The sequence below is a fragment of the Lissotriton helveticus genome, chromosome 9, assembly GCF_964261635.1.
Source record: "Lissotriton helveticus chromosome 9, aLisHel1.1, whole genome shotgun sequence".
Taxonomy (NCBI): domain Eukaryota; kingdom Metazoa; phylum Chordata; class Amphibia; order Caudata; family Salamandridae; genus Lissotriton; species Lissotriton helveticus.
In genome coordinates, this window is record NC_136070.1 from 1,140,930,956 (window position 1) to 1,140,957,268 (window position 26,313).

Genomic DNA, 26,313 nt, shown 5'->3' on the forward strand with positions numbered 1-26,313 from the left:
AGCTGCTTTTGTGGCTTTGCTGACGTGCTGCTGCATGTTGAGCCTGGCGTCGAGTGTGATGCCTAGGGATTTCGCCGAGTCCACGATGGTAGGTTGGACATTGAGTGCTGTTAGGTTGTTGAGCCAGGTTTGGGTGGTGGAGATTTTCGCCGGGGGTGAGATGAGTAGGAACTCAGTTTTCAGGGCATTTAGTTTGAGGTGATTAACGGCCAGCCAGGATTGGGTGTTGATAAGCGTGGAGTTCAGATGTTTGATATCTTCCGGGGATTGTAACTTTAGATAGAGTTGTGTGTCATCAGCGTACATATGAAATTGAACATTGGATGCTTGAAGCAGGGTGGCGAGCGGTTCCATAACGAGGTTGAACAGTGTAGGGGAGAGGGTGGATCCTTGTGGAACACCTAGATCTGCAGGCACAGGTGTAGATAGCACATTGTCGATCTTGAACCTCTGAGACCGATTGTGAAGGAAGGACGAAAACCACTTGAGAACAGTTCCCGATAGCCCCATTCTAGTACTTAGCAGCTCCAGCAAATTCTCATGTTTGACCGTGTCAAATGCTGACGAGAGGTCAAGAAGGATGAGGAGGCAGGACTCATTGCGGTCCAGAATTTGGAGGGCATCATCAATTATGTGTGTCATTGCTGTTTCCGTGCTATGTTTCGCTCTGAAGCCTGATTGATGAGGGTTGAGGAGGTCAAATTGATCAATGTGTTTTGTTAGTTGGAGTTGGACACATTTCTCCAGCAGTTTGGCCAGGGTGGGGATATTGGTGATGGGCCGATAGTTGTTTAGGTCAGCCGGATCAGCTGTAGGTTTCTTGAGTATAGGCGTGACTTGCCCCACCTTAAGGGAGTCTGGAATGTGGCCTTGTTGCAGAGAGCTGTTGATGATCTTGGTCCAGAGAGGGAGGAGCAAGGGGATAAAGTCTTTTACAGCATTAGCAGGTAGAGGGTCTGTGAGGTGATTAGAGGGCTTCAAGGTGTAGAGCAGTTTGTGAATTGCTTCTTCCGAGTAGGTATCGAAGTGCTGCCAGGAGGCCTTGTTTTTAGGTTGAGTGTCTGCCATTCTGGTGTGGTTGGGGTATCGGCTTACATCCAAGATGAGGTCATTTCTTATGTTGTCAGTCTTTAGTTTAAAGAAAGCAGAGAAGGCTTCACAGTGTGGGGTGTCGTTTGTTGTGCTGTTTGATTGAGTGGGTTGTGCCTTTGTTTGAGTCTTGATAAGCTCGAACAGCTTTCTTGGCCTGTTCTTCGCTTGGTCCAACTGGCGGCTGAAGAAATCCGACTTTGTGCGCTTTATTTTCCTAAAGTAGGCATTTCTCTTGTTCTTAAGCTTTCTGAGATGCAGTGCTGAGGGATCCGAACTCCAGGTGCGCTCTGCCATTCGCATATTACGCCTTTCGTCATTGAGACTATCATCATACCAGGGGTTAGACATTTTGGTGGAGACTCTCTTCAGTTGCAGAGGGGCGACTTCATTGACTATTGTATTCATACTTATTGAATAGGAATGTAATTAAGATTTTGTTAATTTGTTTGAGGGAATTCTGAAAGTAGTGACAGTATAGGCTAGCTATTTTTACAGATGCGTGATAACATTCACTGCAGTGAGCTCTTTGCTGTGAAGAGTCATGCCTGAGACTTCTCCTTTCCAAGGAACAGGTTAGTTTCTTTTACAAAGAAACGGGAAATAACTTCGCAGTTCTTGGAGGGGACCTCAGATTGCTGTAGGAAGGCAGACCTTTGGGAGGACACTGTCTCCTTTTAAGAAGCATTAACCCATGTTAGTTAGAACCACAAGTCCTCGGGGTGATTTGGAGAAATATCATAGGACATGTATTACATCACTTTGCTGGAAACAATAGTATGGAATAAGTACTAATCTGATTAATTGGAATGGAAGGATGGTTCTTTAAATTATAATTCACGACCCTTTTTCTCTGTTCAAGATTTAAAGAAGAGAAGGGTGATAAATAATATCTTTATGGTGCTTGTAGGGTGAATACTTGGATGTCCCTAGGCAAACAACTTCAGTACTCTGAAAGTACCTATTCAGATCTGCAACCAGACAGTCTCCTCTCCAAGGCTGCTTAACCCCTTCGGAGCGGATGACGAGCTCGGCTCGTCATGAGCGTAACGTGCCCTACGCTGATGACGAGCTGAGCTCGTCATGTAACGCGGTAATTTCGAAAACGCAGCACGCAGCGGGGAAACCGCTAGCGCGCATGCGGTTAAAAATTGGATTGCCTTTTGAATCCTTTCCGTTCCTGGGTGTTGTGTCTTGGAGAAAGTCTTCTGTTTCAGAAAGAACTGCTGAAAGGTTGTGGATTCCGGATCAGGAGCTTACAGGTGACTCCACTCAAAGCATTTTTACTACATTGTAGTTTTTGACAAATGTAACCAATTTAGGATATTCGACCTCCTCTAATCTAAACAAGTTTCAGTCTCGAAGTAGGTACCAGTTAACTTTATCAAAGTCAACTTTGTCGTCGGGGATATTTTAACATATTTTAGATGTTACTTTTGCCATTAATTTTCGTGTGGGTCAAGTTCTACCATGTTTTTATATTCTGCTTTTCGCTGAATTTTTATAAAGTAAATGTTAGAAATCTCGAAAGATATTTTTGATTTTACTTAGTTGTCATTGATTTTTTACAATATACTTTTATTAGGGACAGAATTTACATTTTTCTAGATCCCTTGTCATCCTTGATGAAAATTGTGTTTCAGTTTTTGCTAGTGAAGTGTTTTTTAAAAATAATATTCCATTCTTTATTTTCAATTGAATGCTTATTGATGATACTTTTGTGCCTGAAACGTATCCACCACTGCTTAATTCGGGCCTCACTTTTCTTATATTCGTTTTCTTTTTATTACTTAAACATATTTGGATATAAAGGTATGTTATTTCATGGTGTACTGTGATTTGGTAAGCAATATGCCTATAAAATCTTCATCAAAGATTTACTTTGTATTTTAAATCAAGCTATGTAATAGAAGCATGTGGCATCCTGATTAAAGTCTGCTTGCTCCCGTGGCCAGAATAGTAGACCACATTTGTAATGTCATGTAGCTTAAATTTATTAATAAAAGGGAATGATTGTGATCTAAAGTTGTCCTTACGTAAGAATTTATTAGCATCACTTCAGGCATCAATGAGAATTGTTTTCTGTAGCATGAGGAAGAGCATAATTAACATTAAGAAGTCAGGGGCAGGGTAAACTAGACTGCACTAGTGGGCTAATCTGTATGGCGGTGACATCTAGAATCTTATTACTTTCCTTATTAGTGCGCTCCTTTCTTCCATTTCTCTATCAGGCGGGCAGCTCTGTTTGTGAATTTGATAGCACTATGTGAACAATTTGAGCAGAAGCAAAATGCCATGCTAGGTGCAGTCTACCAGGAAGTAGTATGCTGGATTATTTAGATGTGCCATGATAGTGGATTTGTAGAAGTTGAGAAAGGCTCAGTGTGATAAAATTAGGTTAAACACGGACTGAATTAGAATCTGATACAATGAAGGACACTGTTAAACAACAGTTCCTGTTTCAAGAACTGTGCTGCCAAGAAGCTGGAATAAGAGTGGACTCATGTAGATATATTGACATTGTAGTTGAGTGACTCCTATTTTTAGAAGAGGTTTCAGTCAACTCACTACTTTACTAACAATGTAGCTATATTAACTTAGTGGGCGAATTGCGAGCACACTCACCGTGGAGACACACGGTGGTATTGACAGGAGGCAGGAAGATGGTCGAGGGGTCTACGCATGACATCAGTGACGTGCAGGCAACGGTGGAAGAGGGATTGGATACAGACAGTGATAGAGATCATGGCGACATAAAGGCAGAACTAGGAATGACTGGGACTAAGTAAAAAGGGAAGCAAGATGTGGCATGGAGACAGACCCAGAAAGAGTGATGGAGGCCAAGATGGGATGAGATGGGAGTGGGATTGTCTATGAGGGCATGTTGATTGTCCACAGTAACTTAGTGGGGCGTACCATGGATACAGAGGGCGGGAATGAGCGTATATAAGTCTACAAAGGAAATGGAAAGAATCCGCTTAAGATATCAGGCTGGCAATGTGGACAGAAATCGGACCACTGAGAGCCAGACAGGCTATGCAGTCAGAAGACGGATGGGGACAAAAAATGCAGACTGGAAACAGAGAGCTTGACTGTATCAGAGAGAGAAATGTGAGTAGGAAGCTCCCGAAGAACGTCCACATGTTCAACTGTAGACATGAAGAGTAGGCTCTGTAGCGACAATAATCCATTGTAAACACAGTGGCGAAAATAAGACATGGGAAAAGAAAGCATTGGTCAGGTTCCCATGAAAGTATAGAGGGCTTGGACTGCTCCCTAGTTTTTACCTTTTCTGGATTCTTTATGCCAAAATCAGTTCAAACTAGCCTTGTCGGTGGGACAAGTTAACAGCATAAGTAAAGATAATACATACAATATGTCCACTCCAGCAAGTTGACTGTAATATTGCTTTTCAGTTTTGCCACAAAGGTTTAGACTTAAGCCTGTACTTGGGTCTCAGTTATAAACTGGCACACTAAATATGGCAAAAAAGTCTGTTTTTTCTTTACAATGTTGAGTATAAGTGAGCAATGGTAGAGCAGACAACCATGGCATGATAATCTAAAAACTGGGTGCAACATATCCAGTAGATATTGAGGTCTCCCTGCACGTTTTCCTAGTACTATGGTTTCCCCCCCACATTTTTCTTACAACTGTTATTGTCTTACATGTCTGAATCTTGAGCAGTGCACTCCATCTTATGCCACTCCACTCCAATCTACTTTATGCCACTCCATTCTACTCTACGTCATGCCACTCCACTCTATGCAACTCTAGTCTACCATACTCCACACTACGCCACTCCACTGTACACTACTTATTGCCATTGGAATCTACGCCACTGCACTCTGCACTACTCTATGCCATTCCATGCCACTCAACTCCACTTAACGTCACTCCACACCACTCCACTCCACTCTACACCACTTCACTCCACACCACTTCACTCTATGCCACTCCACTCTATGCCATTCAACGCCACTCCAGGCCACTCGACTCCACTCTATGCTACACCACTCTGTGCCACTCCATTGTACTCCACTCCACACCACTCTATCCCATGCCACTCCACTTCACTCTACTCCACTCCACGCTGCTATACAACATGGCTAAATGACATTGCCATAGCCTCTTGTGTAGGCGAAATTTTTTGGCTTTGCCAATGCTTGTTGTGTGTGTGTCCCTCCCTTCAGCACTGCCTCTTTACAATCGTTTTGATTGGCTATTTTGTATACTTCTTCCAGTCACTTTTTGGGAACTACTTTTTTCTTTTTGTTTAAGCAATCCATGAGAGTGCACGTGTATTCCAACTCTGTATCTCCTGTGCTTCTCCCTCCCTACTGTGTGTTGCTCTCTTCCTCAAGAGCTTCCACCCCATGTTGCTTTCTCTTTTGAGTTCTTCTCTCCTTTACCCCGTCTAGTTGTATCCCTTGTGTGTTGGTTTGACCCTCCCTGCCACCCAGCTTTATTTGTATTTTATTGCTCTACCACCTGATACTCCACATTCCCCAGCTCTTCAGCTCTTGTTTTACATATATTTGTTTTAATTACATTTTTTGGGAGGGAAAGGCAGAAAATTGTTGTAAGCCCCCTGCTTTAAAAAAGCGCTTACTTGCTAGTTTAATTTCTTTTTTTTATTTACCAAACCATCTTTAATCAGTAAATTAAAAGAAAATGGTGCATATGTAATTTCATATACACGCGCATATGTGGTGATGCATGCAAACGCTTGTGTGGTGACACACATGTACGTCCTCACATGAGCTCACGTCTCAAGTTGGCATGGCCACCAGTAGAGGCTGCACCTTTCTTTTTTTGTTTGGTGATGCCGCACAATATTGGCCAAAAACCATTTTTTGTCGATGCTGTACAGCATCACCAAAAGACTGTGCCAGAGCAAATAGGTCCCAAAGATGCACCCTTTTGGCTTTGCCGGTGCTTTTTTCTCTTCCTTCTGCATTGTAGTTTCCTATTCAGGAGATTTTCTTTGCACTTTGATATTTCTACAGTGTTGAGATGTGCCACCTGATGACGACCACCCAATTTAAGCTTACTGATGACAAATGATACTCTGAATATTTTTGTTACTCGTACCAGACTCTTTCATTGGAATCTCGATTTGTATTCCTTTGCTGTAGTTTGAGGTCTCTGTACTATGATTGCATGCTAGTGGGAGGAAAAGAGATGGGCTTTCTAGGGGTTTGTGACACAATGGTTTCTGAACTTTTGGTTAACCTGCTTCCCTCCTGGCCTGTTTCAGTGCACAGTATTCATTCTTGTATCATGTACATTGGTCGACAGGCAGTGTAATCTAGGCCAATTTATTCAAGCGTCTTCATCTTTGCTTCCTTGCTCAGAATGTTTCAATTCCCTCTTCATCTATCTCATCCCTGTATGTTGGAGGAGAAAGTATGTGTCAAGGATTCATTTTCCCTTTATTCACTGCAACAGTTCTTTAACTTGAAATGCAAGTGAATTTCTGGCCCACTTGTACATAATTGTCCTGGGTAGGGGCAAGAGGAAAGAGAGTGATATAGGAAGAAACAGAGAGATAATTTGTGGGTGTTACACTAATTTTGTGGTGTGTCGAAGACATTCATACACAATAACTGTCCTTTGTATACAGCAGCCCAAACACAGGCACACCACTACACCTCAAAAATAATGTACTGATATACGTTTCTGAGGATGGTGGTAAGTTGATGTGTATACTCCGACCTTATTTTCTGGGTGTAATATTTGCTGTGACACAAGTGCTAGTGTATGGTGGGCAGTAGCACTGTTTGGAGGTATGGATTCTTGTGTCAGAGCGTATGCTTCTGACTGAGTTAGTACTTCAGCAGCTGGAATTTGCAGCCATCAGGGTTGTGGGGGCCCCATCACCACCATACTTTTGGGAGAAGGCCTATCCTATTTTTAAATTCCTACCACAGAGGTGTGGTCTTTTCCCTGAAGTGGCTATTGCTTCCATATTGGGAGCCAACTTCAGGAGCAAACAACATGCCTGAAATTGCACCATGTCCATACAGGGTGGTGGAAATGTTGCTAACATGCGGGGGTACTGGAAGTGGGACCCTAAAGTGTGGATACATTTTCTGCATCCATACTATAAGGGGAAATGCAGGGCTCCGCGGATAGACCTCACCGGTGCTCATCGTGGTCTCCAATAGAGGTGGTGCAGCTAGAAATGGTGAGGGAGTGGCAATCCTAAAATTGGACGGGTAGATCCATCACCCTTTTCAAAGGTGTCACCACTGTATGATAAAGCTGATGACCAGACAGGTGAAGGCTCTCCCATCAGGCCCTTCAGTCTCCTCCCAACCCCACTTTAGCATGATAGAAATCAGAGAAGGGTGGGCGTGGCTTCCAGCATTTTGTGGCTACGGTCCAGTTATTGTCCTTGAAACCAGCCCTTTAGCCTCCTTGTGGATCTGAACACCCTTTTGAATTGCAACTCTCTCTCTTGGTGTCAGATATTTTGCATGGAATGGATAGATCTTCAAACTGAAATTGTGTCTTAACACTGTGATAGTTCATGAGGTCGGTACCCACTGTCTCATTGTCAAAGCAGATCTAGGAATTCTTACCACATTCTTCCTTTTAAGGCTATGAACAAAGTCCATTCTATCTTATTTGCACAATGTGCAATCCTCACCAAGGGTAGCACACTTCAAATGAGTCCCTGCTCTACATTTCCTGAAGGCTCCTTAACTAGTTGCTATGTGTTCCAAGCATATGCTATACATTGTTTACAATTCTTACATAGATCTAAGGTTAAGAGAAATATTTAGCAAGGTCATCCCTAATGGACAGCTTGTATTACCAGGCTAAAGTAATCTCAGTGGAGGGCCTGGGTTGGAAGCTGCTTCCTCTTGCTTTCCACATGCCTGTCCAGTCTTTCAGTGGTTAACTCTGTGGGTGAAGAGCAAACCCTTTGAAGTGGATTAACCCACAGCAACACACTGTCATCAAGGGGTCGATGCTAAACAGCCTAACATTGATACTAGAAGATCTGCAGCATTATATTATCTATCATTTGTGCCTTCCTCCTGTAGTTTACGAATAACTGCTTCAAAGTGTGTGGTTATTGATCGGCAGAGGGAGGTTATGCTGCAGGGAAGCAAAATAATTTGATGCAGACCTGGAAATGGGTAGTTCATTGGACAGATAGGCATTAAGTTATGTTTTGTGTAACGTTTTGTTGAGCTCACCTTTTCCACAGCTGAGGTCTAGTGTACATTTCAGATGGTTCTCAACGATCTCAGGTTGGCTGTGAATTTCAGCTCTTCTCTGTTCATACTCACTCACATGGTGTCATTGACTTTTATGTCATAGGTGTGTCCTGTAGGAGTAACAAACATGATTTTCATACAAAAAAGTGAAATGATTAACAGAATCTGCATTTCCAGACTTAAATACTCTTGTAAGGGTGGGTTAAGTCCTCCTACAGGGGGGTCATTTGAGCACAGGCAAGTCAGAGTTGGAAGCTTAAAAGAGGGAATAGGGTGTTTTGATACCAGGCATGCAACATCGTGCCAACACCCACAAAGTCCTAACTTCATATAGAAACTTTTTCATGGCTTTTCATGCCTTGGAAGAACATATAAAAATAGCCTGTAAACAGTAGAAGTAAGATCTTTCATGGCTGGGTAGTGGAATACTTCCATATTTCATTGGGTGTAAGGGAAATGTTTTCTCCAAAGAGAAACAATTTCCTTTGGATTAACACATGGGATGAAAAAAAAATGGCAAAGCCCTTAAACACCTTTAGTTTAAAATAGGTAAATCTCCCTGTGCCTAAAAACCCCCCAAAAAACCAAAATAAATGTGTAATGTAATTGGTGCTCACGTAAAGCGCTCCAATCCTTTCATGTCCAGTTCGCGCTATGTGAAACTGCAAAAAAACGTGGGTCCTTATTTAGAGTTTGACCGATGGAATACTCCGGTACCAACATGGCAGATGTCCCGCCCACCATATTGTGGAGTATATAGCCCATGGCACTGGCAGTGGGGTGAATAGCATTTGATATATCTGCCACTTCCGACTGCGTATCCCGTCTACCAATCCCTAATAAAGGCCCATAGCTTTCACCGTGTAACTCTGGAATGTTGAAGCATCTAAGGGCGAGTCTAAAAAAAACATAAATTGCTTCTACGTTGCTAATTTTACTCCTTCATTTGCGCAGTGTCCTATAAAAATACCTTTACTCTACAAGAGAAAAATCTGTAGAACTGACACTTTTTGCTGAGTCTCCGGGAGAGCACATTTGGAAATGCAGTGCTGGTAAAAGATGTGGTAACTTTTTTCCCAAAGGTTAAAAGGTCGCAGAACACTGCAGGCTTCGTGTTGCTCATGTGTCCAGTGAAGCCATCACTCTGCGCCCCGCACCGCCACCTTGTCCCTCGCTGACCCTTGTTAACTGGAAACCAGAGAGAGCTCTCCCTGGGTGTCCCGGTGACCTCTCTGTCAACACTGGGCGCGAGCAGTCCTTTCATGTCCCCTGAAGTTGTTTTTGGTCCTCTCCCGCTCTTTTAGTAAGAGTGTCAAAAGCAGCGGTATCGGGTGTCCGAACCCTCCATTAGCGTTCTGTGCTCTCGAACCTGTGTCTAGTAAACTGGCTGGATAAAAAAACAATAGCAATGTACTTAATCCGCGCGCAAAGGAACAGGAAATGTAAAATGTCGGCATGTCTTGTGTGACGTATTTGAGCACTGGAGCTGAAAGCCTAAAGCATGGAATGCACGGGAAGTAAACACTTGTTTTTCTCTCTTCTTGCAGGCCTGGATGTCAACAGAAGAACACCTTTTCCTTGTTTCCTTCCACCAAGGGCTGGACTTTCCGAGGGGTGAGTCTTCTGCTCAGGCATCATTTAACATTCAATACTTATTCTGCTGGGTCGCTTCATGGCGGCTGCTAATGAAGGAAAAATACCACAGTAACACACAATTGCATTTATTGATATTTCAGCGGGTAATTTATGTTTATTGGAACCCTTACTTCCAATGGTATGATTTGTCAATAAGGTGGCATAAATGGGTGGCCACCTTCAAACTTCAAAGTCCCTCATTCTGAATCCCACTGTGGACTGCCCAGGAATCACCTTGAAATTTGTATAATTCCTTCATTCACAAGTGACTCTTTAAGTTGGATCACCAGCAATGACCAACTTTCTGCAATCATAAAAGTGCATTTGATAAAGCATAAATGACATCTTAATTCAAAGGCCCCTAGTGGAAATATGCTGTTTATTAATGCTAGCGCAACCTGTTGATCTGCCTTCACTGGCTGCCACGTGCCAACTGAAGTACCTGCCCTGTGCACTCATCTGCACTCCTTGCGTGGAGCCTGGAAACACATCACTACACTGCGAGAGAGCACCAGGGGCATAGCTTCGGGGGTGTTTGGGATGTGACCCCCCCCCCCCCCAAATAAAGGCATTCTTGGCCTGAGAGTTGGGTTTCGATGCCCTGAGTCGGGTCTCCAATGCCTTTTTTGGTTTTTCTCTTTGTTATTAATTGACTAAAAAGTTCTAACTTGTTAAATGATTTTTTATCCAGAACTTGGACAGAGTTCCATCTAAAGCAAATCAGTATTAAACTATATCCTTGTAGGATTAGTGTATCCCAAACCTTGGTCATCCCATCCCTTCACCCTTCGTATACTGTTTTTGAATCAGGAGATTTGCGATTCACACACCCCGAATCTCACGTCCCTAGCTCCGTCCCTGGAGAGCACGCGGCCCAGAGTTGGTGAGCGCACATTACCCATGAGAGAATTAGCAGAAGAGATATCGTTTCCACTTGGATGCAGTATTTCCGGAACTAGCTTATTCCATGTTTTCCCTGTCAAAATTGGGGATACCATCTGGTTCAGGCTCACAGAAACGTAAACCTGTAAGTATTATGTGTTATATTTTGTTTCCTCTGTGCAGATTTCTCCAGACCGTACCTGGAGTAATTTGCTATACGAAAACTACCAAACAAAGCACAGTGTGTGCTAGACTCAGAATCTGAAAATTGGGCTCAACCTCCTGATTTCAGACTTACCTCAGGACTCAGAATGAGCCCATGGGAGTCCCCCCAACTCCACTGCCCCTTCCATCACTTGCTAAGAGTGTATCATGATCACTCTTGCGGCTATACCAAATATTGTTGTGCTATGTTGTTTCAATTCAATTCAATACCACTTCATTCGATTAATAAAAATCATAAAAGTCACAATACAAAAAGGGAGGGATTACATTAATACGCATAATTTTTTTAAAATATATATATGTGCAATTTTTGTTTTTCTTTTAAAAAGCATATTTCATTTGACCTAATAAATGTACAGGAGCAATATCAGTTAATCTAGCATGTTCAGTTTTTAGCAACGAATCGAAGCCACTATAAAATGGTGCTATGTTGTTATATTATGTTATTTTGTGTTAAAAGTTTATGGAATCTTTGATCACAACTGAAGTGGCTTTTTGCCTTCAAAAACCTAGAAAAATGAACCAAGTACCTGCTTGTGTGCCTGTAAGGTGTTAGCAAGACTGTGAAAGCCAGGCATCCTCTCTTCTCTGCAGTCGAGATTATCAAGGAAACTTGTTATGCAGTTTAGTGGTCAAACTAGGGAGGGTTTCTTTCTCACTTACAGAGATCTTTAGAGCTGAGGCACAGGATGATGTTTTTCAGAGGAGGGCTTGATTATGCAAGCTGTACAAAAGCGAGAGATTTTTGGATCTCCAAGGCAAGATCCAGGAAAGTAGTTTGATCCATGGGTATTAAAGAGTGGTTTGAACTCATTACAATCTGTCCAAACTATCAGTATAATTCAGAAAGAGTTGGAGAGAGATGATTCTGGCCCTTAATGCCAAATAACCAAAAAAATGCTGTGTTTGAAAATTGTTGCAGTCGATGCACTGTAGAGATCCGATGCTGCGGTGGTCTGACCAAGATGATATAATGCCAGGTAGCAGAAGTCTTGTAGAAATGGCCAAGATGCTGACAGAAAAGTCACAACATCTAAAATGCAGGAGCTGAGTACTACATAAATGTGTAAGTCTCGCATAGCTATCGCTCGAAATAGACACCCAAGCTCTTTACCACTTCAGCAGGAGTGAAAAATACCCAGTACTGCTGGCCTTATATTTGATACCTAGAATCTGTGTCGGGCACCTCAAACTAGCACTTTAGTTCTGTTTTGGAATGGTTTTAACCACACTGACGCACACTTTCGCCTTCTGTGCCAATGGTTTCTTGCTCAAGAAAAGATTGATAAAAAAATCCAAAAGCAGAGATCAGTGAAGGCAGCAAATGTGATTATCTATTACAGAGGAGCAGTGGCAAAGTTATTCATTTAACTTTATTTTATTAAATTAAATCTCATAATACGCACCTTTCTCTGTTGCAAATAATAGGAATGCTACACATTTTGGAAACATATTTCCATCCAATATATAGTCCACTAATAAAGCCCACCTTTGAATGCTGATTGGTGACAACTACTACCTGCCACAGGTCTGGGTTCTCTTCTACATTTGAACACTCAATATGGAATTATGCTCCCCCCCCCCCGGCCTCAGTTTAGGGAAGTGAGTAATGAAATGGTGGATAGGGTAGATTAAATGGTGGATACAGTATGGAGAAGTAACCACTAAGGAATGGAAGAAAGATACGTCAAAAATAGTGGGAAAAGATGCTTGGATTGGTTCCTTTATTGGTGGTACAAGAGGTTGGACTTGTTACGTGAGTGAAGGAGATGAGCATAAAAGGGGAAACAGGAAGGGGTTTGGAAGAGGAAGCCAGTGAGCAAATGTGCAAAGAATGAGAGCAAAGAGGGGTGTTAGAGAGGGAGTAGGAGAGGAGCGGCCAGGGTCTTCAGAGCAGTTCTCATGTGGATAAGTTTTGGGTTCTTCCAGTGTCCTTTTCTTTGACTAGTAAGGAGACCTTCTCCATGCTCTGAAATCCAGAGAATGTGGTTTACCCCATCCAATGACTGAGCTCAACTTTGCTTGGAAGAGATATCTCATGATGAGCACCTGCTAGCACTGTCTATGTTTACACTAATTCCAGTTTCCTTCCTCATTTATTACTGGCCGGGATATGTCTCAAAAGGGAGGAATCCTGCTTCCCATCATTTTCATTGAGTCCTTATAATAGGTCGCCTCTAAATGTTCTGAGTTAGCTAGCTTTGGGAATCCTTTATTGTTTCCTCTGGGATCCCAAGTATTTCAAAGATCCATTTCTCTTGTAATCCTCTCTGGTCACTTTTCTTCTCATCATCTGCTTATCCTCTGTGTTGAACCTGGCATCCTTGGTGTGGTTTCCCCCTAACATTTTGCCTTCAGACCTGTTTTTGCTGACATTGTTTTTACTGGGATTAGGACTCTGCGCACTTTACAACTGTTAAATAGTGCTAAAGTGCTTGTGCTCTCGCCTTACAACATGGTAACATTGGCTTATTCCCAATTGGCATATTTAATTTACCTATACGTCCCTAGTAAAGTGGCACTACATGTGCCAGGGCCTGTAAATGAAAGGCTACTAGTGGAACTGCAGTACTCATTGTGCCACCCACTTAAGTGGCCCTATAAAACATGTCTCAGCCTACGGGTCCTGCATATCACGTCTGGCATTCTGATCGACACCTAAACTTTTGCATGGTGGGGCGGAAACAGAGATTGGCATGGCATTATTATGTGCGAGTATGGTAAGTTTTGTTCATTGACCCTCTTTTTGAGATACCCTCTGTTACCCCCCTCCTCCCTCTCCCCTTCCCTCCCCCACATTTTTTTTCTTTGCCGGCCACTGGATGTAGGCGAATGAATTTGTATACTTACCCACCTGCCTTGCAAAACTGCCTCAGCAAGGAAAAATAAAATGATAATAACATTGTGTTATTATCATTTTATTTTTCCTTTTTTACACTGCTGAAAAGCAGTGGTGCGATTCTCCTCCGCCTTTAGCGGAGGAACCACCACTGGATGTGCCCATCTCTGCCAGGTATCACCTTGTACAATTTAGGTATCTACACAGGATTTATTTGACCCCGATTGCTCACGTGCAAGGTGCCCTCCTGCACCTGCCTTGCATGCCATATCGAATTGGGTGACTTCCTTCACAGACACTGGTCATTAAGAATCATCTACCCCTTTTGGATGGCACAGCAGGGATCATTCACGTGGTCTTGGGCTGTCCCATAGACCTCACCCTTAAGATAGCGCTGCTAAACATCTTATAGGACGAAGGCCTTCCTAGAGCTGAGAAAGCCCAGCTAAGTCTCGAATTGGGTCTGACCAAATAGGACAGAGCACAGAATTTGCAGTAAACAATTGCGCCTACCTTTGCAAGATGGAGGGCAGGACATGGCATTTGACATCTTCTGGAACTCCTTATATGCGAAGCCCAGGGCTGCCCCCCAAAAAACATAATAAAAGATGGCACCATTTGCTGCACTCTACAGAGGAAGGGATGCCTCATCAGTGTTTGAGGGATGCTCTGATGCACTGTGGAACTGCCGCAAGGTACTGCTGGTATCACAGAGCTGGTCACGATTGGATGGAAATGGACATCAGGATAGGGTAATCTTTCCTTTTTCTGAGGTTCGATAAGCAGTCCCTTTGCTTTTGCTTCTAGTGTATGATTAGTAGTGTTCAACTACCTTTTAAGTCCGCCCATTCCCTTATAGTCTTACTATACAGTTGGCTTTGCACAAGATTGTTATACTTGTGTGACTTTATAACCACTTAATGCTGTATTGTTCAACTATGTCTCTTATGGATCCCCTCATGTACCTCTTGTAAACGTCATCACATAACACGTAAAGCGCTTTGATCCCTTCGGGCCTAGCTAGCGCTATATAAAACTCAAAATAAAAATAATAATATTGCTAAAGATAAGGGAAATACACGCTCTCTGTTTGGGGGCTGAATTTGCAATAAACACAAAACTTCTATGTGCAAATCTTAAGCATACTTTTTGACCAAAGCAATATTTTTCTGTCTGAGTTTATACTGCTTTTGTTGTTAAACAAACCTTGGTAGCATCCGTATACACACAACCTTCCTCCTTTATGTAATGTTGCTAGAAACCGCCAAGGACCCAGCGTTAAGTTTAGTTGCAAGCACAGAGGGGTTTACATCGAATGCGCTCGTGCCTGAAGCCAAGATCTCTTGCTATTTATGGATTTCCTCTTTCTACATTTTTCGTTCTATATTTGCTCATGATGATTCGGTTCACCTGCTCCTTCGGCCAGGCACCTGTCAGGGAAGGCTTATTTACTGTGCTCATTTGGTGAAATGCTGACGTTTGTTAATTATGATATTGTGGCTGCTGTGGCCAAAATAAGCATATTTATTTTGAACCAGCTAACTTCATGGCCCCTATTATTTATGACAAGCAATTCATTTTGAGGACATTGGCAGGAAAGTTGCTTTTTATTTGTTTTTAAGCGAATGTTTCCAAAGGAAATATGCTTTTGAAAAAAAATATTCAGAATATGTTTCTAGTGCCTGTTGACCACTATAAATAGATCAATTCTAATATTTATGTGCCAGATGCTCATTTATCAAGATTCTTATCAGTTTCCTCTTGTGACTACAAACTCGACAGATCCTTCAAAATATGTTTTTTTTTAAATATTTGAGGAAGTGAAACAGTTGTAAGATGTATTTATACTACACCATTTTATGATATTTTCTGAACTACAAACAGACAGTTGAATATAGGTATCTGCGATGCAAAGAAAGTGTCGAGGCTATGAACTTGTGCGAGGGCTGGTAAGAAGAAAAGGCAAATGCACAAGAGTTTGAGACACAGGGAAATACATCCTCCAAACCCTCACAGTCCTTCAAAAATATGGTATGCCTTTTTTCACGCACAAAGCAGCAGGCCAGGTCCAATTTCCCTCTGAGGATAGGGAAAAAAAAGATAACATTCCAACATTTCTAGCGTTTCACTTTTCGCGCAGTAATTTCACCCATCCCTAGGTTAAATCCTAGTGAACAACACACACCTGAGGCGCTACATGCATACAGCAGAGACATCAGCATAAGAGTATCCCACCTTCCACGCAAGTGCATCATTTTAATCCTGGGCTCTCTACCTGTCCAAGTTCTTCCATTCGCTGTAAGGCCAGTGACAACACTAAGAGAGGATAAAATAACCTTAGAGCCAAGATTTTGAATTCCGCTGCACATAAAGATATAACTTACTTCGACCTTTTTCATAACACAGCTGCTTCTGATGCTAAATAATGGGAAGCATTTAAAGCTCCAATTGGGGGGTGAGCATTGTGTAAACACTGTAGTGCATGCAAGGAGAATGCTAGAAGCAGATCTACAAACCATAAAAAACTCCTTGCTCTTCCTTGAAAATGAGGCCATTACTTGCAAGACACGCACCCGCTCCCTGGCTGTGACCTGCACTAAACATGCTGCTCTGCTTGAGGGCCACTGTGTGTCAGTCACACTGCCCATGTTGCAAAACTGAATGCCAATTGTGGCAACCCGGGAGCATTGCTGACTTGACTTATCAGATAGGAATATACTCATGGACAAATCACCTTTATTTGGCTTGCTCCAGACAGTGTAGGGGCAGACTTACAAGCCCCTTGAATCGATTTTGCACCGTTGTTGAGCCCCTTTTGTGACGCAGCGGCGGCGTAAAAGTTGCAGCCCATTTACAATGTGACGCATCTAGGGAGATGCGTTACGTTGTAAAGCCCTGCGACCGGTATAATGTATGCAGGATAGGCGTTCCCCCGTAGGAAAGCCTCGTAAAAGTGACGCAGTGAAATCAACAAGATTTCACTGCGTGACTTTTAGGAAGCCACTGCGTCAAAACCTTACGCCTGCTACAAGCAGGCGTTAGGAGTGATGCAGTGTATTGGGAATAGGCCGCAACGCGTATTACTGGAGTTGCGTAGTGCTTGCGACATGACTCCAGCAATGCGTGACTTTTCCGTCAACAGATGCATCAGAATTTCTGACGTATCTGACAACTCTTGCGCCATGGTGCACCGTACTGTAAATACGGCGCATCCATGGTGACGCAAGGGTTTTGCTTGGTGGAGCAGGGAAAGTGACACATCTCTACAGATGCCTCACTTTCTTGTAAATCTACCCCTTAGTGCTTACACAGAGTAAAATCCATGCTGCCTTTTCCCAACGTTATCATGCACTATATACCCCTCCCCAGAGTTCTCCTTTGGAGGACCTATCCGACCTCCTAGGTGACATCCCGCTGACAAAGATTTCCACAGAACAAAGCAAAGACCTTGATGCCCCTATTACCTCTACTGAAATAAAGGAAGCAATATGGTCACTATCTAGAGGCAAAACTCATGGCCAAGGCATGGTGCCATTGACATTTTTCCAGGTGTATCCTGACCTACTAATTCCAAAACTGGAAAAACCTTAAGTCAGCCGCCTATGAAGGCAACCTACCTCCCACTCTTCAAGAGGTTCTTTGAGTTTCCGTCTTCAAGCAACGTAAGAATGATTCTGATCTCTCTTCTTGCAGATCCCTGGTCATCCTAAATACAGATTATAAAATACTTAGTAAAATTGTAGCTGACCACCTACTACCATTGCTACCTCACTTGATAAATCCTGAATAGAAGGTTTTGCAAAAAAATGAATATATTTGAGTACATGCATAATCTGCATTCCGTTTGAAGTCAATTACAAATGTAATACCCTGGTAATGTGAAGATGTATTTGTAATATTTGTTAATAAAACAAGCTTCAATTAAAAAAAACACATTATTCATAATTCTATGATCCTAATGGGACTATATCACAGATCGTTCCTGTAGCCATAAATGGGAGACTGCTGTCATTTAAAAGACGTGGAATAATTTAAATCCCCAAAACAAATGACAGCATTTTAGTAAATTTCACGCGTTTACTTCCTTGTGCATGATTTAGCCACCTTTCTTGACCTACCAGATCCCCCATACATCTGAGAACCCTTACCTGGGTACCATTAAAATTAAATGGATTACACGAATGCACATACTGTATGTACATGTATGCAGCAAGCATAATTAATATTGTATTCGTCTGATGGCAACATTCATTGTTTGCTTGAGTGTCTGTCCGATTCTATGCATTTTGTTTCCTTTGGAACAACACTTGTACCAGCAATCTATAAAACAGAATTTGCACTGTCGATAACATCTCCTCTTTCCTTATACTAAGTTAAAAAAAAAATATACGGAAGGCAAGTAACTTGTTTTAAAACTACTAATCTCATTAGACGTAATAATTATATATGATAATTAAGGTCAGACTGAGAACACAAATCAGCCTTGGCAATTTTAACCTGACCGGCCCCGGGGTGGGGGGAAGGTGGTGGGCGAGGATGCAAGTGTGAAACACTGCTGCATAACTAAACCAGCCACAAGCACTGCTGCTTTTGTTACTGGGGGCCGATATTGCAGCACTGCTGCAAAACCGGCCCCCACTGCTCCAAAACTGGCCCCCACCCTTTCAGCCTCCCGGGAAAATGCCCGATGCCTGCTATGGCCAGTCCGGCCCTGATGTTAATTCCTAAGAGTGTCCTCCAACGAAAACATTCAAGTCAAAAACATAAAATTGCACGAAGGCTAAAACTTTGAGTGCTGGGATTGGTGGAGCATTGAAGAAAACAGGTGACTTCCAGAAGGCCCAAAAAACACTGGACACCCTGTGTGCTTGTGTGAGCCTAACTGGAGAGCAGATTGTCCTAGCTCAGCAGAAGCCCCACCCCCTGCTGACAGGCTCTGCAGCGGCCTGGTAGCCAGCACTCTTGGAGGAGTGGATCGTGGGAAAGATTGGGTGGCAGGGCTTGGCATCTAGGTTCTTCAGCGAGTGGTGTGCCGGGTGCTCATCATTTTGCCAGCACATGCTGCTCTCAATTCCCTGGCCTCCCACTGCATGGGCTCACTCAGCACCATTCCTTGTTTTCTTGGGCAGTGTCAGGCAGTGGTCCCTCTTGGGTTCACTGCAGCCAGGGCAGCGAGGCGGTAGCTACAATCTCTCATTTATAGAAGCAGGGCCTTCCACAAACACAAAGGCTCATTCATCAGCACCTACCAATCACAAGTGAAAGCGGTGGCCATTTTATAATTGCAACATGGCGGAGCTCTGGGGGACATGATAAGTTTCTGTCTGTCTGGGCCATTCTGTGCTGTGCTAGAGCAGGGGCAAGTGAAGCAACTAGGTAAGGGAGGGTCCCAGCAGGGAGCAGCTGTGGAGCAGGATACAGACCAGGTTGTACAGGTCCTGCAGCACCTCTGGTTGTACACCAAGCCAGGCGAGGCTTCCTTCAGTGCAGGGAGGACTCCTGAATGGGACAGCAGTTCTGAAGCCAAGGCAAGGTGATGCTTTACGCGAAGGTCCTTTACCAGGCCAGTGTTGCGCTTACTTGGCAGGTCCAGGGTATTGTAACACACCCTGGCAAAGGCCTTACAGAGGGAAGTGGTTTCTATGATCCACTTTCTGGTTTATGCCTCCCGGTCCCTACTGTGGGACTCTTTGGAAGAGGTCAGCTGCGTGCCACAAGAACCCTATAGGTTCTGGGGATATGAGGACACATTCAGGTGAGAGAGGAATGAGCAAATAGATGTCGCGGGCCCTGCTAGAGGGACTCTTACGCACAACTGTATTTATTTAATTCCATGACATCATGTTCTGCTCACTGCCTAGAGGCACATTCAGAGGGTGGAAACAACTGGTTAGGGAAGAGGCACATGGCCAGGATGTAAATAAAGTAAGACTGTGCGTGCAGAAGCACTGGGAACATGGCAGCCATATTAGGTATCGGGAAACCCCTTTGCGGCCAATGTAACAGGAATACAAGTCACTGCATCATTACATTTGAACTTGGTAGCCATGTTAAGTGAAGTAACACCCCTCTCAAGCCAGTAAGAGTGAAGCAAGTACTCTTTTTTTCAGTGCAAGCCTACACCTTCTGCCCAATTAAATGTTGTACTCAAGGTAACCAACATGTAGCCACTAGTTCTTCTTGAAGATCTTTCACTGGTGATCACATGAGGTCTGGCAACAGCTGTGCAGTCAAGCCAGACCTACAAAAGCCCAAAAATTGCTGACAATTCTTGCACCATTTCTGGTGATACTGCCCGCCAGCAGCTCTACTGAACAGTACTTGGTTCTGGTCAGCAACCTACTTGTGTATCTGTGCGCATGTTCATCTGTGTCTGAGTCACATCTTAAATATCGCTTGAACGTGTGATTCAGTCCCTACATTAGGGAAGAACTTCTGTTTTCTTGGCCACAGCTGAATGTTAGGTGACCTATTTTAACTGCTTGGGAATCTAGGCAGAACATAGGTCCACTTCACTGCCTTCCTGAACCTTTATTCACATTTTTGTAAGATCAGAGATGCCTTGGATTAGTGGTGAACAGGTGAACCAGGCTCTCCCACTCGAACACATTGCTTGATTCTCAGCAGGTGTGTAGCTATCACAGGATCAGTAGGGCGGTGACATAGGATTCAAGGATTTAAGGGTCCTGCTGAAGCCCAATTATGACTACCTTTCACTACCCAGGCAGGGGACAGCAGGTATTTTCCTTGCTTGTATCAGAGCCCATTGCACTCACGTTACACCACTGATTCTGAGTGCATCACTTAATCGTCTACCTTTCTCAACGTCCTTAGAAGATAAAACTGTGAGTGTCCAGGAATTAGCTAAAAGGCTAGATTAGTACAAACTTGGCATTTACATTGACAGCCCACATGCCCACATGACAGTCAGAGAGACAAACTTGGTCCAGATGAGGAAAGTCAGGAAAATGGTCAGGCGATTTAGTTGATGTTCCTTAAGTAATTTTGCCCGGCGTTAAACGCCTCTAATACCATACGAAGTTTATCAAATAAAGAGGCAGGCGCTGGAGACAGGAAGACAGGAAACAAGTTTTATTCCGACGGAGCAGAACACATCAGATCGGACAACAAGGTATCGTCTCGAGGTGCTCTCTAGCAGCCTCTCTGAGGCCTGGCCTTTTATACACTGGTTTACGACATGTGACCGCTCTTTATTACAATAAAGACATTTGTGAAGTAATGAAAGAAAAAGACATCCCCGGTACCCCCCCCCCAGTTCCGGCTCATTCCAACGCGTGGCTACAGTAGAGGTCCTCACCCCCCATACAATAGGAGGGGGCTATCACGCAGCTGAGTGTTCCGTCGATTCCTTTGGAATGTGTGCGCCTGATCGAATCTCAGGGGGTGGGGAGGTCATGATCAATAGTAGCTCCTTTGAAGAGGGGCGAGTGCATACAGTAGTGGGCAATAAACTGTATCCTCAGGCTAAGGGATGACCAGCGGTCCGTGCAGACAATCGGGCTCAGAGGAAGGGGTCATCAAAGGAGAGATATTCATGAAAGGAAGGATCGGTGTGGACAATCGAGCGTAGAGGAAGGGTTTATCAAAAGAGGGGTATTCATGGAAGGAAAGGAGGTGTTGGTCAGGCGCGGGGTGTGATTCCCAGAGACAGAGTCATGCGGAAGGGGAGGGTTCATGACTTGAGCATGTGAGAGCGGGGGCAGCCAGGGTGCATGGGGGATGCTTGCAGGGTCAGGGAAGTGCGCTGATGATCGATCGTGAACAGGGAGACCATGGTACCTAAAATGGCTGTCGTGCATGTTCATACGTGAGTCTGAGGAATGGGCAAGATGGCGCAGATGATGTTCAGTTCACGAACTAAAATTCCACAGTCCTCCCTTTTAACATGTCTCGCCAGCTTGTCAATTCGGATCTATCCCCATAAGACCACGTATTTCTATCTCATAGAGGGGACTCATGTGCTCAGTTCTAAAGTCCAAAGTCTTAGGGCACATACAGTTAGAAATGAGAGAACACAAAGGTGGCAAACATTGAATACCTAAGCAACACCCACACAGTACCACGACTGGTATCAGTATAAATGTGAACAACCTCCATCCCCAGTCCTTCAAAGTGTCCCAAAACCAGCTTCCAAGCGACCATCCTTCTTGCTCCTGGTGAACCTCTGAGGATAGTCTGTGGAGGTGTTCGATTGCTTTGTAGACTGAAGGCGAGTTATCTGGCACGTAGGTGCAGCAGCTGGAGCCGATGATGCGGCATGCTCCTCCACGGTCGGCCAGAACCACATCTAGAACCAGGCGGTTTTGAAGAGCCACCAGGCGGACTGCCTGAAGCTCGGCCGTGTTGTTGGCGAGGATGCCAGCCGTGATGTTAATGGTCGTTTCCACTGCCTGAGTCAGGTGTCGGATAGCGCGGCTATTTGCCATTGGGCCCCACAGAGGAACAAGTCCCTTCACCGCATCCAGGAACTGTGCTCCGGTGGAGTCGTCTTGTCCAATGTCTCCGGCGTGCTTTTGCCGGTGATGGTAGGCTGGGGCCACATACGTGGGGGGAAGAATGAAGGCAATGTAGCACGTACCCCTCCAACCTTTCGGGAGCCAAGTGTAAGCTTTGATGCCACAAACAAAGTACATATTCGGAGAAGCAACAAAGGAGGGGGGATCAACTGAGACCAATGTTCTGGTGATGCGGCAGGAACTGTGACCCACCAGCTGTGTTCCTTGGCCTTAGAGGCATACGAGACCTGTGACATTAATGACAGACAAGGCCACAGTCAGAGTGGCAGCCGTGCGCTTCCGCAGGTGGGAGAAGGTGGGTCTAGCTGGATTGTGGAGCACTTGCATTTCAACTCGTTCTTTGGCAGGGATGTTCATATGGAAGGCGGAACCTGAGGTCACAGGACAGAAGGGGGCAGACGTCCTTCCTGTTTTGTTCAGCCAGAACCCATAGTAGAAGTGTGACACTGTTTGACCAGAAGCGGCGTTGTCCTTGTGGCTTTCCTGCAAGAGGATCAACCAGGCGAGGCAGGAGCCGTGAACTGAAAAAGGAGAAGGGATGAAGGGGATGGAGTGTCCAGTGGCATGCGGGAGCAACCCGCAGATCCAGCAGTTCGTGGCATTTGCAGCAAGGTTGTGCTGGTGCAATAATTGCACGAAGGAATTGTTCCAGAATTCCTTACGCCTGTCTCGGAGCTGAGGCGAAAGGGAGATCAGGTGATGCTCTTTCATGGTGGTTGGCTGGGCAGTGGTCAGCAATATCTGATGAGCAGGTGTGCTGTCCTCCAAGATCCAGAAGGAAGTCATGAGGAGGAGGCAAAGGAGGAAGAGAATGAAGAAGGCGATTGTCTTTGATTTGTGCAAATTGTCAGCCTTTGGGTTCCTGTAGTGGGTATTTCCGGTTGCGTCCATCATCTTCTTGTCTGGCGCTTCCATCATCTTCTTATCTGGCGCTTCCATCATCTTCAAGGTGCTCGGTAGTGGGCAGAACCACAGACTTTGTTTAGCTTCTCTCCGGGTAACCCTTGGTTGTTTTAGGCCACCGTTATGAGATTTTAACTTAGTCCGTGGTCTACTTAGCCGAAGCTCCCTCCTTTTTGACGCAGGAAATACCCTTCCCGGGATGGCACAGTGGGATCAGAGAATTTTGAAAGTTCAAGTGCCTCGGTATCAGGATAGCAGTTCAGTGATGGCCGGTCTTTGTTCAGGAGCTCTTCTTGGGTGCCGACGTTTTCTGTCGTGGCCAGGGTCGAGGAGACCTTCTTGCAGTGGTGTGCGTGCAGCCAGTGCCTTTTTCCCTCTACTCGAAGAGCCGTCCGAGTGGTGATCAGTACTTGCCAGGGGCCCGTCCACCGGGGTTCCAGACTCTTTGCCCGTTGAAAATTCCGGACTAAAACATAATCTCCCGGTTGGATATCGTGACCGGGACCCCTGGAAGCATCGGGGATGGACTGCTGCACCTGTTGATGAATGACAGACAACGTTTTAGTTAATTTGCACAAATAATCTGACAGCAGGACGTCGGGGACGTCGTGAATGGAGGTTGGTTTGGGGGCAGTCCAGAGGTTCATTGGTCGCCCAAACACAACCTCGTAGGGGGTCAAGTGGTGCTTAGTGGGAGTGGAGCGCATTGATAGCAATGCCAGTGGGAGGGCATCCGGCCACTTAAGTCCTGTGGTGGCCACTATTTTTGACAGTTTCAGTTTTAGTGTAGCATTGTGTCGCTCAACTAGGCCAGCGGATTGGGGGTGGAAGACCGCATGGAACCTTTGCTTTACCCCCAGCCCCTTCAAGATTAGTTGGATAACTTCAGCTATGAAGTGGGGGCCATTGTCGCTCCATAAAATTCGACAAAGGCCGTAGCGAGGGAAAAACTCTTTCAGTAGTACTTTGGCAGTAGTCATGGCAGTGTTATCACGGGTAGGATAGGCTTCCACCCATTTGCTGAAGGCGCATACAATGACTAATACGTACTTCAGGCCTTGGCATCTCTCCAGCTGTATGGAATCCATCTGGAGGACCTCAAAGGGGTGGTCGGGGATCCCAAACCCTCCCCGGGGTACTACAGTTCCTTTCCCGGGGTTGTGTTGTAGGCAGATAAGGCACTGCTGGACCAGGCGTTTGGCTGAGTCGGGGATTTTGTTGTTGTGCCAGACTTTGGAAATGAGTTCAATCATTGGGGCAGAACCTATGTGTGCAGGGGAGTGTGCCATAGTCAGTATGGGAATCAAGTATGAGTCAGGCAGCAACCATTTGTTTGTGTCTTTTGTCCGCCAGCAGCCTTCATCGTCCTTTAGACCCACCCGTGCCCACTCAGTCAGTTCGTGAGGTGTGCTGGCCGACTGGATGTCCCTAATTGTTTCCCTAGCGTCAGTCCATTTTTCTGCTCGTGACCTGGTCACATATATGCGTGTCGTCGTCCTATTCTCAGCTGTGGTTCGGGCAGTGATGTCGGCCAGTGCGTTTCCCTGTCCAACTAAGTCCGTCACTTTCTTGTGTGCCTGGCATTTGATCACTGCTAATCGTTTGGGGAGGAGAACTGCCTCAATCAGGGCGGAGACTAGATCTCCGTGAAGGATGGGCGTGCCGTGTGACGTCAGAAATCCCCTTTCCCTCCACAAGAGCCCAAAATGATGAACCACCCCGAAGGCATACTGGCTGTCCGTGTAAATGTTCGCCGTGGTTCCTGCTGCTATGATACATGCTCGTGTGAGGGCAATTAGCTCTGCCGCCTGTGCGGATCGTTGCGTGATGCGGGCTGTTTCAACTACTGTTCGGGCTGTCGTCACCGCATAGGCAGCTGAAGTGGTGCCGTCTGAGAGTTTGATACAAGAGCCGTCTACCCATAGCTCTCCATCAGGGTCTGTAAAAGCAATGTCTCGGAGGTCAATTCTACTCCTAGTCTGTTCGTCCGTGAGGGTCACACAGTCGTGTATAGGGGGCACATCGGGGTCATTTTCAGGCAAGGGCAACAGTGTAGCAGGATTCAAAGTTGTGCATCTCTTCAGAGTGATGTGGGGTGCAAGTAGAGTCAATTCGTACCCTGTCAGTCGTGCACTAGTCAGGTGTTGGGTCTTGGTCTGGTTCAAAAGGGTGTCAACTGCGTGGGGTACTAACACCGTGAGAGAGTTCGAAAGTACAATTCCCTCACTCTGACGGATAGAGACAGCAGCGGCGGCTACTGCTCGAAGGCAGGCAGGTAAAGCTCTGGCGACTGGGTCAAGAGTGGCAGAGAAGTAGGCACAAGGGCATTGTTTGGAGCCGATGGGCTGAGTTAGAACAGACAATGCGCATCCCTCCCTTTCGTGAGTGAAGAGGGAGAAGGGCTTGGAGTAATCTGGTGTTCCTAGGACGGGTGCCGAGCAAAGGGCATCCCGCAACTCCATAAAGGACGCTTGGCATTCGGGGGTCCAAGGGAGTGGGAAGGGAACATCTTTGGCCAACAGGGAAAGTAGGGGCTTTATAATGAGACTGAAATTTGGTAACCATTGTCGGCAAAAAGAGGTAAGGCCCACTAATGAACGGACTTGCTTCTGTGTTTTTGGGATGGGGGTGTCTAGGATGGTTTGGATTCGGTCGGGCGTACGTTTCCTCCCTTCTTTGGACAGGAGATGGCCTAGGTATGTCACTTGAGGCTGGCAGAACTGCAGTTTCTTTTTGGAGACTTTGTGGCCATTCTCCGCAAGAAAGTGCAAGAGTTGGATAGTGGCCGTGATTGCAAGTGGAGTGGTGTCGGCCGCCAGAGGGATATCATCGACATATTGGATCAACACCCCTCCATCTGGCAGCTGGACAGCGTCCAGCTGTCTTTTGAGGGCCTGGCTGTAAATGCTGGGACTTTCAGTGTAGCCCTGGGGAGCTCTACAAAATCGGTACGAACGGTTTTTTAAGGTAA

The 26,313-nt window shown here is 45.1% G+C and overlaps 1 protein-coding gene across 1 annotated transcript in view; it reads left to right on the forward strand.

Annotated features, from left to right (window-relative positions):
* Nucleotides 1-26,313, forward strand: part of ARHGEF3 (Rho guanine nucleotide exchange factor 3) — an 800,814-nt gene that overhangs the window by 282,515 nt on the left and 491,986 nt on the right. The window contains exon 2 of the mRNA XM_078661575.1: nt 9,869-9,935. Coding sequence (XP_078517701.1) covers nt 9,869-9,935 — 67 coding nt within the window. The remainder of the gene's footprint in view (nt 1-9,868; nt 9,936-26,313) is intronic.